Here is a 12,391-nt window from a genome sequence, read left to right on the forward strand (position 1 = left end):
GGATGGTGAAGGTTGGAGGCGGGCCTGCTCGAGCCTGAGCAGGAGCCCCGTTGGTGCACAGCAGAGTCCTCTGCCCTTGGCACCGGACCAGTAGAGAGGGGAGTAGGGTGTGAGTGTATGTTCTTATGAAATGTCTGTGTGTCCAGGAGCGTGAGATAAGGGGAACTGAAACTGACACTTGTTGCCTCAGTTTCCTGTTTTGGGGTGGCAGTGTAGCCTAGTGGTTAGAGCATTGGACTAGTAACCAAAAGGTTTCAAGTTCAAATCTCCAAACTGACAAGGTACAAAATCTGTCATTCTGACCCTGAACAGGCAGTTAACCCACTGTTCCTAGGCCGTCATTGAAAATAAGATTTTGTTCTTAACTGACTTGCCTAGTAAAATTAAGGTAAAAAATTATTTTTTAAAGGGACGCATGTGACAACTCAAGTCAGTCAGATGAGCTTGGTGTTCTATAATTGTTTGTGCGGTTAGAATCTGCTGAGGACAGAGTGTGTTTGTGTTAATGCAGAAGTCTGTTTTGAGCAATAACCGCCTTATGTTTCAGCCATGGGGTGTATTGTGCAAGCTTTAATCATATGATTTCTCCGAGGCAGCCTGGGGACACCAAGGCCATAGTTACGTAAGGTCAAGTAGTTTGACCAGCTAAGCTATATGTGATCAATATGTGATTGCAATACAACATATTACACCAACCCTTGCATATCATTTTCATATTGTTATTTGAAGCGTCAAATACTATTATTTGACGTGACAAAGTGTTATTTGACGTGTATCTGTTTTGACGCGCAAAGACCCAAATGGCGTTCCATTGCATGTCAGGGAACAACGCAAAGACCCAAATGGCGTTCCATAGTATGTCAGGGAACAACGCAAAGACCCAAATGGCGTTCCATTGCATGTCAGGGAACAACGCAAAGACCCAAATGGCGTTCCATAGCATGTCAGGGAACAACGCAAAGACCCAAATGGCGTTCCATAGCATGTCAGGGAACAACGCAAAGACCCAAATGGCGTTCCATAGCATGTCAGGGCACAACGCAAAGACCCAAATGGCGTTCCATAGCATGTCAGGGAACAACGCAAAGACCCAAATGGCGTTCCATAGTATGTCGGGGAACAACGCAAAGACCCAAATGGCGTTCCATAGCATGTCAGGGAACAACGCAAAGACCCAAATGGCGTTCCATAGTATGTCAGGGAACAACGCAAAGACCCAAATGGCGTTCCATAGCATGTCAGGGAACAACGCAAAGACCCAAATGGCGTTCCATAGTATGTCAGGGAACAACGCAAAGACCCAAATGGCGTTCCATAGCATGTCAGGGAACAACGCAAAGACCCAAATGGCGTTCCATAGTATGTCAGGGAACAACGCAAAGACCCAAATGGCGTTCCATAGTATGTCAGGGAACAACACAAAGACCCAAATGGCGTTCCATAGCATGTCAGGGAACAACGCAAAGACCCAAATGGCGTTCCATAGCATGTCAGGGAACAACGCAAAGACCCAAATGGCGTTCCATAGTATGTCAGGGAACAACGCAAAGACCCAAATGGCGTTCCATAGTATGCCAGGGAACAACGCAAAGACCCAAATGGCGTTCCATAGTATGTCAGGGAACAACGCAAAGACCCAAATGGCGTTCCATAGTATGTCAGGGAACAACGCAAAGACCCAAATGGCGTTCCATAGCATGTCAGGGAACAATTGTTCTTGTAAAAACATTAGGATTAGTTTTGACCATTTTGATTGACTTTACTTCATTTCACCATGCCAACCAGATACTTTTATGGGTAGGTAAAGTGAACATTTCTGGAAATGTGTCTTCATCTGATGTTATGCTATACCCCTCTGCTGATGGCATGACAACCTGGTTGTAAAACAGAACATTTGAGAATTATTTCCATCTAAATATAGTATCTGACATGCAAATGATTTTGGTTGGGCCTAATATTATGATGATACTGTTTTGACAACCTGTAAGCACATATAATAGTCAGTGGTGGGAAAAGTACCGAATTGTCATACTTGAGTGAAAGTAAAGATGTCTTAATAGAACGTTACTCAAGTAAAGGTGAGTCACCCAGTAAAATATTACTTCAGTAAAAGTCAAAAGTATTTGGTTTTAAATATACTTAAGTATCAAAAGTAAATGTAATTGCAAAAATATACTTATGTATCAAAAGTACAATTATAAATAATTTAAAATTACTTTTATTAGGCAATTCAAACAGCACAATTTTCTTGTTTTTTAAATTAAATGATAGTCAAGGGCACACTCCAACACACAGGCAATTTACAAATGAAGCATTTGTGTTTAGTGAGTCTGCCACATCAGAAGCCGTAGGGTTGACCAGAGATGTTCTCTTGATAAGTGTGTGAATTTAACCATTTTCCTGTCCTGCTAAGCATTCAAAATGTAACAAGTACTTTTGAGTGTCAGGGAAAATTAATGGAGTAAAAAGTACATTATTATCTTTAGGAATGTAGTGGAGTAAAAGTAAAAGTTGTTAAAAAAAATGTAATAGTAAAGTACAGATACCCCCAAAAATGACTTAAGTAGCACTATATTTACTTAAGTACTTTACACCACTAATAGTTTTCTACTGACCCAGTTTCTCTATAGTGATAGTTGTACAGTATGAGGGGAGATGCAGCAGGTAGCTTGCATACCTTCCAAGCCTCTGATAATAGTTCAGCTAATCCTCAGGCACGTGTGGGCAGAGGAGATATGGAGGGAGGTGTTGTGTGTGTTTGTGTGTCAAGGCAAAAGAATGCCTCTTCTAAGAACGAGAGGAACAAAATGAGAGCAGGAATGGCATGCAGGCTTAACTCTGTCTGCCTGACTCGTGCTGGAGCCAGGTAGAATTTACGCCGCACACACACACTTCCCCAATTATGGTATAAATCAACTGTAATATATTTTTATAAACACACATGTAGAGATGTAGGATCTTAATTTGATCAGGAAAAATAGATGAGCTTCATGATTTACATAAATGCACTGAAAACCCACACTAACACACATTTATATTAACAGTATTGCACTTCTCATGTACCCTACTTTTGGCCAGCTAACAGCCTAACCACTGATCAAGCAACATTATGGACTAAATGTTCAAATCCTGTTACAGCGGGAATATTTTGCTACGACCATACAGTTCCAATTAAGATCCTACATTTTGCTGCAAAGAGACAGAATCAATAGATCATTTATTCTGGTATTGCCCCTATGTAGCTTGTTTCTGGTCACAGGTTCAGGAATGGTTAAAAAAAATCCCAACATTCACTTAAAATGAACCTTACAATTTTATTTATTTAACCTTTATTTATACAGGTTTTTCTCATTGAGATAACGTCTTTTTTTTCAAGAGAGACCTGGTCCAATAGCAGCAGGGGGAACACCGTTTCAGACAGAACTTACATACACTAACACAACATTAAACAAAACTAGAAACAAACACCAAACGAACACTACAAATACCAGTGTTGGGCGATTTGGAAAGCCATAGTCAGTCAATAAATAACTTTTCCTAAAATTATTATCTCACAATCTGTTGATAATTAACAATTTGAAAGGTTAAAAAAGGTCCTACATCTGAACAGTACATACACACACAACAGAAGGTGCATGAGGAGGTAATTGTGTGTAAGGTCAAGGGTAATTTTGATCTAGGATAGGCAATAGGTCTTTCTATTGTCGGTGCAACTAGGGCGCGTGTGTTAATATTCACTCAAGATCGCAATGACGATCCTGGTCCTCAGGCTACAGTCTGGCACCCCTGGGCCCTCACCCTTCTGAGGGCCTGTCCTGATACATGAGTGTTTGTTGGATGCTGTTCTTGGCCCTCTTCTCTATCCTCTGGCTTGCGTTGGCCAAACCTGACCGCACGTCTATTTCTGGCCCTTTGAAAATAACTGAATGGAGTGTTGTGGTGGATTGTTGTGTTCTACCACAAGGTTAATACAGGGAAAGTACAGTCACCGGGATGGAATTTGTAACGTGCGTGTGTGTCTGTGTTACTTTATCACAGACTAATTAGCCCATTACATTATCATTATGTGTGCTTCTTGACTCCACGTAATAGCAGACAGCAGTCTGGCCTGGGGTCTACAGTACAATATGTCCCTGATGTTATCTCATGACATTAAGTATCCATTCAGTATATCATGTCACTTCAGTCACTGGTGCTCAGCTGTCCAACTATTTTATAGAAATATTAAAATTAGATTTCTTTGTGCAATAGCTAACCTAAAAGGCTTCTCTCTCCCTCTTTCTCTCTCCACTCCTCCTCTCCTCTCTCTCTCTGTGTCTGTAGCTGGCTGACTTTGGCTTGTCCAACCGCTTTAAGAAGGACAATTTGCTCCAGACGTACTGTGGGAGTCCTCTCTACGCCTCCCCAGAGATAGTCAAGGGACTGCCCTATCATGGCCCAGAGGTGAGAGGACAACACACACACACACACACACACACAATTACACCGTTTCCCTGTGTTTCTCCTGGGTCTGTGTCAGGTGGACTGCTGGGCTATGGGAGTCTTGCTGTATGCGCTGGTGTACGGCAGTATGCCGTTTGACGGGGCCAGCTACAGAGCGCTCACAGAGCAGATCAGCCAGGGACGCTACCGCAGACCAAACCCTCCCTCAGGTAAGCCTACACATCACCTGCAGTCTCACAAGGAACTGTAAACCTGTTAGTCCACGACTGTCCTGTTAACCGTCGTATTGTACTGAGCCCTGCCTGTGTCTGTCCCCTCCACACAGACGCCTGTGCCCTGATTGACTGGCTGCTGACGGTGCGTGTAGAAGAGAGGGCCACGGTGGAGGACATAGCCAACCACTGGTGGGTCAACTGGGGCTATGAGGACAGTGTATGTGACTGCCCCTCATCCCCCCACCAGGACTGCCCCTCCCCGCTGCTCGCCCGCTACATCGACTGGCAGAACCGGGTTGCCACGGCAACCAGTTGCCCGAGCTCTGACCCTTCCGCTCACCCTCACCCGTTCTACTTCAGCTTCCCCCTGAAGGGTGATCGCGGGGGAGGGGGGAGGTCGAGGGGGGAGAGGTCAAGTTTAAGGAAGTCGCGTAAGGTGAACACTATCCCCCAGAATGCACTGGGAGCATGTAGTCCAGTTTGTACGACAACTGCCATCAACACCACCACCACCACTGCCGCCTCCATTTCCTCTTCCTCCATAGGCCAGGTCGAGAGGAAGAAACCAAAGGGGATTCTGAAACCCCAGCGGAGCTTTGATTCAACCTTCCTGCCCCCTCCTAGAGTGATGGGGGAGAACTCCTCCGCCAAGCCCTGCAACCTGCCTCCCCAGCCCCACAGAGCTCACGCACACACTCACTCACACAGTGATGGTCTGTCCACAAGCATGCCTGCCCCCTCTATGTTCTCCCATTCCTCCTCCAAGATGCCCAAGAAGGGGATCCTAAAGAACCTGTATGGTGGTGAGTCAGGGTACTGCTCATCCCCAGAGAGAGGTATGTCTGGAGCGGGCACAAGAGTAGGAGGTAGAGGGGTTGATGGAGATATGTGCTGCTCTTACGATCCCCACTCCCCCAGCTCAGAGCACAGTCCAACGATGCGGACGGAAGCAGTGAGAAGGAGGAAAGGAATTCTAAAGCGCAACGGCAAGTTCTCACACAGCCTGGACCTCCCTGATGCCCTTCATCCCTCCTTATCCTCAGCTCTGGCCCATTTCCCTGAGGCACTGCACCAGCTCCACCAGGCCTCTGGGGGCAGCAGACCCCCCAGCGTGGTGAGTGAGGACAGCCTCCTCTCATCTGATTCTTTTGACCTGCTGGACCTCAGCGCCCAATCACGCCGCAGGATCTTCTCCCGGGGCACCCAATGCAGTGCTTGCAGCTCAGAAGAGGAACTCGAGGACCCGGTAGCAAGGGCGGCAGACGGGATTGGATTAGGAATAGGGCGGGGCAGAGAGGAGGAAGATGAGATGTCATTGGAGGAGAGACAGGAGATGCTAAGATAAGATAAAGGTTGCTGAAATTACTGACAGACTTTGTCTTTGCTAACCAAATGACAAATAAGAATAAAGAATTCAGCGGAAGCACCTAGTCATACAACCTGCAGTGATCGTATGTTGAAGGAAAGTCATCAAGAAATTGTTCATTTCATCAAGATCAGTTACTGATTGGAATGGATTGAGACTGCTGTCCTAGTGATGGGAAAAAACACCTTTGGACTCTATAACTGTGTGAATGAAGCCATCACTGACTTTAAGGACTCCTATGTGAACTAACAAAACACTGTACAGGAGACCACATGGCATTCCCAATCTGGCCCTCATACCATCATGGCCATCTAATCATCCCCTACTTCCAGTTGGATCATTCATCCCCCCTCCTCTCCCCTGTAACTATTCCCCAGGTCGTTGTTGTAAATGAGAATGTGTTTTCAGTCAACTTACCTGGTAAGATAAGGGTAAAAAATAAAATGTCTATGGAATCCTGTGGACACGAAGCTAATGTGCAATGTTAAGACATAGTTAAAATTGTTCCTTTAATTCAAGCATGCTGTTTGCAGCATCAGACTTGAGTTGTTTGATTCCTGCATGGGCCAAATATACTGTACAATATGCCCATTTTATGTGTTAATTATAAGTCACTTTGGTTAAAACAATGATCTAAATGTCTGTACAGTGTATGTCTTTGACTGGGGTGAAACCAAATGGTGTCAACGTGGATGTGTTATCTCTGTGCCACAAGACACGTGGATGTGTTATCTCTGTGCCACAAGACACGTGGATGTGTTATCTCTGTGCCACAAGACACGTGGATGTGTTATCTCTGTGCCACAAGACGCGTGGATGTGTTATCTCTGTGCCACAAGACGCGTGGATGTGTTATCTCTGTGCCACAAGACACGTGGATGTGTTATCTCTGTGCCACAAGACATGTAATATTACTCTGATTTCATCGGATTTCACTGACAGCATGAGCCTTCAGATATATATATATATGATCTCTGAGGTCACATGAGGCTGACTGATGGCATTTTACCATAGAATGTGATCTTATGGTCAAACAGACTGGAAGATTGAATGAGACTTTGAGGATTTTAAATCTGGGATCTGTGCGCTGGAAAAGTGTAAGGGTATGTGATTACATTTGACTGGGAGGCAAGGAGGAAGTTACACAAAGTATTAATGCTTTGGTTTTTGGATTGGTTCAACCGTTTTGGTACTGTGAAATAAAAAATAAATACAAGGAATGATGAAAATGAATACTTTTTTTCTGGAAATAGGCCTAATGTTTTCTGCTGTCTCACTTCCTTCAGAATGAGCAACGACCAAAAAGCACATTCATTTATCATAAATCGCAGGAAGTGTTTGAGGTATTAATAACTTGACTGATTTGTGTCCCTGGCACTTTCACAGATGTCTGGAGGTCTAGAAATAAGATGCTGAGAAAACATTGTGAGCCAATGGAGATGACAGATTAAACAAGCTGGATACAAACATAGGAGCTTTTTAAAATACAATCATGATAGTGATTATAAAACGCCTGTCTAATACCAAACAGGACATCCATTTTTAGACACTTCTCTGTTCTCTGCAGTGGAGAGGCCTTTTCCCTGGGTTGACCATAAGTAGGGGAACATTAGGGAGAACAGAGCGTTGTGTTTATAATGTGCCACTAGTGGTTGTTTTTGATCGATAGCAGAAACCCCATTCTGTCCCTCTACACAAAGACATATTTACTCTAAAGTCCATTTCCATGTTCTGTTCATTTGCTATGATTAGAAACCATCTGAAGTAGTGCACTCTACTGACTGGAGTCACAAACACAAAATGACTGATGCCTTGCCTCTCTGTTGCAAATGCTGTCCATACCACAATCCCCTCTATGGAGCGAATCTAGGTCATAGTCCAGCCAAACCCTCACCATGTTACCCCATACCATCAGAACGACTGACACAAAGGCAGCCATTTTAATCTCAGGTTGACTCTAGTGTGTTTTTGTTATCCGCATCAGAAAAGGATGGTGTTGCTTAAATGGCAAATCCTATTCTTTTCAGGGAGACTTGATGATGTCATGGCTCAGGCAACACTAAACTAACATTTACCCAAGAATGGGGGTAAGAATAACATTCAGCTAAGCAACACAGAACATCTGAATAATGGATTGTATGCAGTGAGAGTAATTTGTCCCTCTCTTTAGTATCACCGTCAAGAATCTTTTCCATTAACTTTGGAGCAGTGTGTTTATCTACTTGATACGTACAGAGCCTTGCAAAAGTATTCACCCCCCTTGGCTTTTTTCCTCTTTTGTTGCATTACAACCTGTAATTTAAACTGATTTTTATTTGGATTTCATGTAATGGACATACACAAAATAGTGTATGAAAAGACTAACTTGTTTTAAAAAATTGTAAAAAAAAATAAAAATACTTGAAAAGTGGTGCATGCATATGTACTCACCCACTTTGCTATGAAGCCCCTAAATAAGATCTGGTGCAACCAATTACCTTCAGAAGTCACATAATTATTTAAATAAAGTCCACCTGTGTGCAATCTCAGTATCACATGATCTGTCTAATGATCTCAGTGTATATATACATCCACAGAAATACATACACAGGTACACCTCCAATTGACTCAAATGATGTCAATTAGCCTATCAGAAGCTTCTAGCGCCATGACATAATTTTCTGGAATTTTCCAAGCTGTTTAAAGGCTCAGTCATCTTACTGTATGTAAACTTCTGACCCACTGGAATTGTGATACAGTGAATTATAAGTGAAATAATATGTCTGTAAACAATTGTTGGAAAAATGACTTGTGTCACGCACAAAGTATATGTCCTAACCGACTCGCCAAAACTATAGTTTAACAAGAAATGTGTGGAGTGGTTGAAAAATGAGTTTTAATGACTCCAACCTAAGTGTATGTAAACTTCTGACTTCAACTGTGTATATATAGATATATATATATATATATCGTCCAATGAAATGCTTTCTTGCAGGTTCCGTCATGACAATGCAATAACAATAAGAAATAATCAAATATAATAATAGGAACATAAAGTAAATGGCAGTAGAATAGAATAAACATTTTAGCATCAGTATAATACAGGAAGGTACAGTTTATAATCTAATTGTTACACATATTGGGAAAGGGGGGGATGGGGTCAGGTGTTTAAATTGAGCAGTATAACAAGAGTCTGGTAGGAGCAATTGTGATGTGTGTGAAGCATGCATGTGTGTGTGTGTGTGTGTGTGTGTGGGGGGGGGGGGGGGGGTGATGAATCAGAGCTGGTGATCAGTCCAGTTCAAGTGTTCAGCAGTCTAACGTCTTGTAGATAGAAACTGTCTTTGAGCCTGTTGGTATCAGACCTCATGCTCCAATTCCCAGAGTTGTATAGCTTTTCGTGCCCCCTCTCTTTGGGTGATGCTGTGAGGAATCACAGCATGGTGTTATGCAGGTACACTGGACCATTTTTGGATTGAACAGAACACCAACATCCTTCATTAAACACGTCAGTGACATGTTAGGGGACGTCAGTTGACGGAGTAGACTTCCAATCACAAACACTGCAGGCTGAGGTTGACTAGTGTACATAACGTGAATATATAACCCAACCTCGGCTTGCAGTGTTTGTGAGTGGAAGTCCACTCCGTCAACTGACGTGTTTAATGAAGGATGGAATCCAGGCTGTAGGTTGTTGTTGACAACCTTTCAAAATAGCTCTTGACTTCACATCAGGACAGAGCCATAACGTTACGTAACATCCCCCTTTAAAATGTTGAGCTAATGTTCAGCTGACAGCTACAATGAGTAGTGGCGTCAACAGTCATTGACCATGGAACTCTAACTATGCAATGGTCCTTCAATGTTCCTGTCTCCAGGGCCCTATTTCCATTACACATCATTATTTAGGAAAACCTTTGGACCCAAAACCATACATAGAAGCATAGCCACAGTTTGTGCTTTCCAAACATTAAAAAGGATTCAAACTGCTTCATTTGAGAAATTAGACTTAGGGCGATGAAAAAACGATAATAATTCAGGAACATACAAAGGAACATGAAGAGATTGTCTAATTTCCGGGGGTATGGCTATTCATGTCTGAACTGGCTCTTCAAGCTGAGTGGCAAATGCCAGATTTTGCACCACTTTACAGTTTCTGACCAAAGTCCTAAATCTGGCAACTTTGACAGTTTATGGAGTCAGGGTAAAAAGTTTAAACCCTTTTGTCTTTGGTGATTGCCAAGTCTTGAGGTCAGATCATTGTATTGGACTGAAGTGATTCTGTTAGGTTAGTGTTAAGACATAGACAAACACACTATCCAGGATACACTTCCACACTCCATCCCCCAGGGGGCAGCAGCAACCTTGTCCAAATACTGAGCCTGGTTGATAAGCACATCATGTGTAGCCAATTAGGGGAATTGTTAGTGAATGTCCCAGCTGGTAAGCCGTAAGGCTGCAGGTTTTGTTTGGTGGTCATGAGACCTTTTTGGGGGTTTTGAGTCTTTAGTTTGGGGCATGCCTGAATTTTTCAGTTTTGGAAGTTTATTTTCAACAAAAAATACTCCGCTTGGCCTGGTCGACTAAGAGGTCAATATGGAGCTGGCCCTGAACTCAGTAAGTTGCTGTCTCCCTGGGAACATGTACATTCAACACCTATGTGCATATGCTGATTTCTCACATAAATACACACATCCATTCAGGTTACAGACCAGTTAACTAGACCTTAGGCCCCTAGACATAACAAGTCAGGTTACAGACCAGTTAACTAGACCTAAGACCCCTAGACTTAACAAGTCAGGTTCCAGACCACTTAACTAGACCTAAGACCCCTAGATTTAACGAGTGCAGCAAAATCAGTAGGCTAGTCACAATCTGGGTTTCTAGGCCTGAGGAGATCATCTTTGTGGAAGCCTGACTCTGTTTGTGTTGCTTTGCAACTGAAATGTCACATGATCTTATATTTTCATATTTCCCATTTATTAATCAGTCAATCCATTTGTCCATTTTTCATAGGTCTTTAAGATATAAGCATCAGCTAAATGCATTTCACACAAATTTGATGAAGACTAATAGCCCAAGTAGTAAGTAACAGAACGTGCCAAGTAATAACACGTGCCAATTTGGTACCACTGGCACAGAACCAGTGGGGGAAAAAGTACCCAAATGTCACACTAGAGTAAAAGTATAGATACCTTAATAGAAAGTTACTCAAGTAAAAGTGAAAGTCACCCAGAAAAATACTTAAATATCAAAAGTAAATGTAACATACTTACATAAGTATCAAAAGATACTATAAATCATTTTAAATTCCTTATATTGAGCAAGCAGGCAGCACCATTTTCTTGTTTTTAAAATGTATGGATAGCCAGGGTCACACTCCAACACTCAGACATTATTTACAAAAGATGCATTTGTGTTTAGTGAGTCCGCCAGGCCAGGCGCAGTAGGGATGACCACATGTTCTCTTTATAAGTGTGTGAATTTGACAATTGTCCTGTCCTAAGCATTCAAAATGTAACGAGTACATCTCCTTCAGGGATGGAATCCGGCCGAGCACCGGCCAGCCGGCTGTGGAGAGCTGACACAGTGGCGAAACTTCCACCAGACCAGCGTGGTGTCCGGCTTCTGGAAGAAAAAGGAAAAGTAGGCGGGCGTGGGTTCCCCAGTAGCTTGTGTAGGTTTGCTAAGAGTCGCTCCTGTAGTAATCCGCAAGCAAGCCGTTGCTACATTGAAAGTTAGCACAGTCCAGGAACAAAGCAAAGTAAACACAGCTCCTGCAGCGCTGGAAACGTTCAATAGTGGCCACCATTTGAGACCGCCGAGCCAGCTAGGCTAACTGGGCTTTCATGTCTCTCACACTATGCGGAATCTGGCAGGTTCCCGGGACAGATAGTAGCGCTCACAGCAATTTAGCCCAACAGAGCCGCAGGATCCAAAATAAAATACAAGTATATGAAAACACTGTCAGCTTTTAAACCGAGGTCTTTACTTCAGGTTTCAGCGTTCAACAACAACAAACATATGTTGTATGTGTATGCATGCGTACCTACAGTGCATTCGGAAAGTATTCAGACCCCTTGACTATTTTCACATTTTGTTATGTTACAGCCTTATTCAAAATGTATTTTTTTTAATCCTCATCAGTCGACACACAATACCTCATAATGACAAAGCGAAAACATGCTTTATAGATATGTTTGAAAAAAACTAAACAGAAATACCCTTTAACATTAGTATTCAGACCCTTTGCTATGAGCCTCTAAATTGAGCTTAGGTGCACCCTGTTTTCATTGATCATCCTTGACATGTTTCTACAACTTGTTTGGAGTCCACCTGAGGTAAATTCAATTGATTGGACATGATTTGGAAAGGCACACATCTGTCT

At 42.9% G+C, this 12,391-nt stretch overlaps 1 protein-coding gene across 1 annotated transcript in view; it reads left to right on the top strand.

Annotated features, from left to right (window-relative positions):
• The window catches only part of LOC135527862 (NUAK family SNF1-like kinase 1), a 44,976-nt gene extending 36,542 nt beyond the window's left edge, over positions 1-8,434 (top strand). Inside the window, exons 5-7 of the mRNA XM_064956471.1 lie at positions 4,324-4,443; positions 4,520-4,652; positions 4,769-8,434. Of these exons, the coding sequence (XP_064812543.1) occupies positions 4,324-4,443; positions 4,520-4,652; positions 4,769-6,003 (1,488 nt within the window). The 3' untranslated portion in view covers positions 6,004-8,434. The remainder of the gene's footprint in view (positions 1-4,323; positions 4,444-4,519; positions 4,653-4,768) is intronic.
• Positions 8,435-12,391: the final 3,957 nt, after the last annotated feature.

This window comes from Oncorhynchus masou, chromosome 33, assembly GCF_036934945.1.
Source record: "Oncorhynchus masou masou isolate Uvic2021 chromosome 33, UVic_Omas_1.1, whole genome shotgun sequence".
Classification (NCBI taxonomy): domain Eukaryota; kingdom Metazoa; phylum Chordata; class Actinopteri; order Salmoniformes; family Salmonidae; genus Oncorhynchus; species Oncorhynchus masou.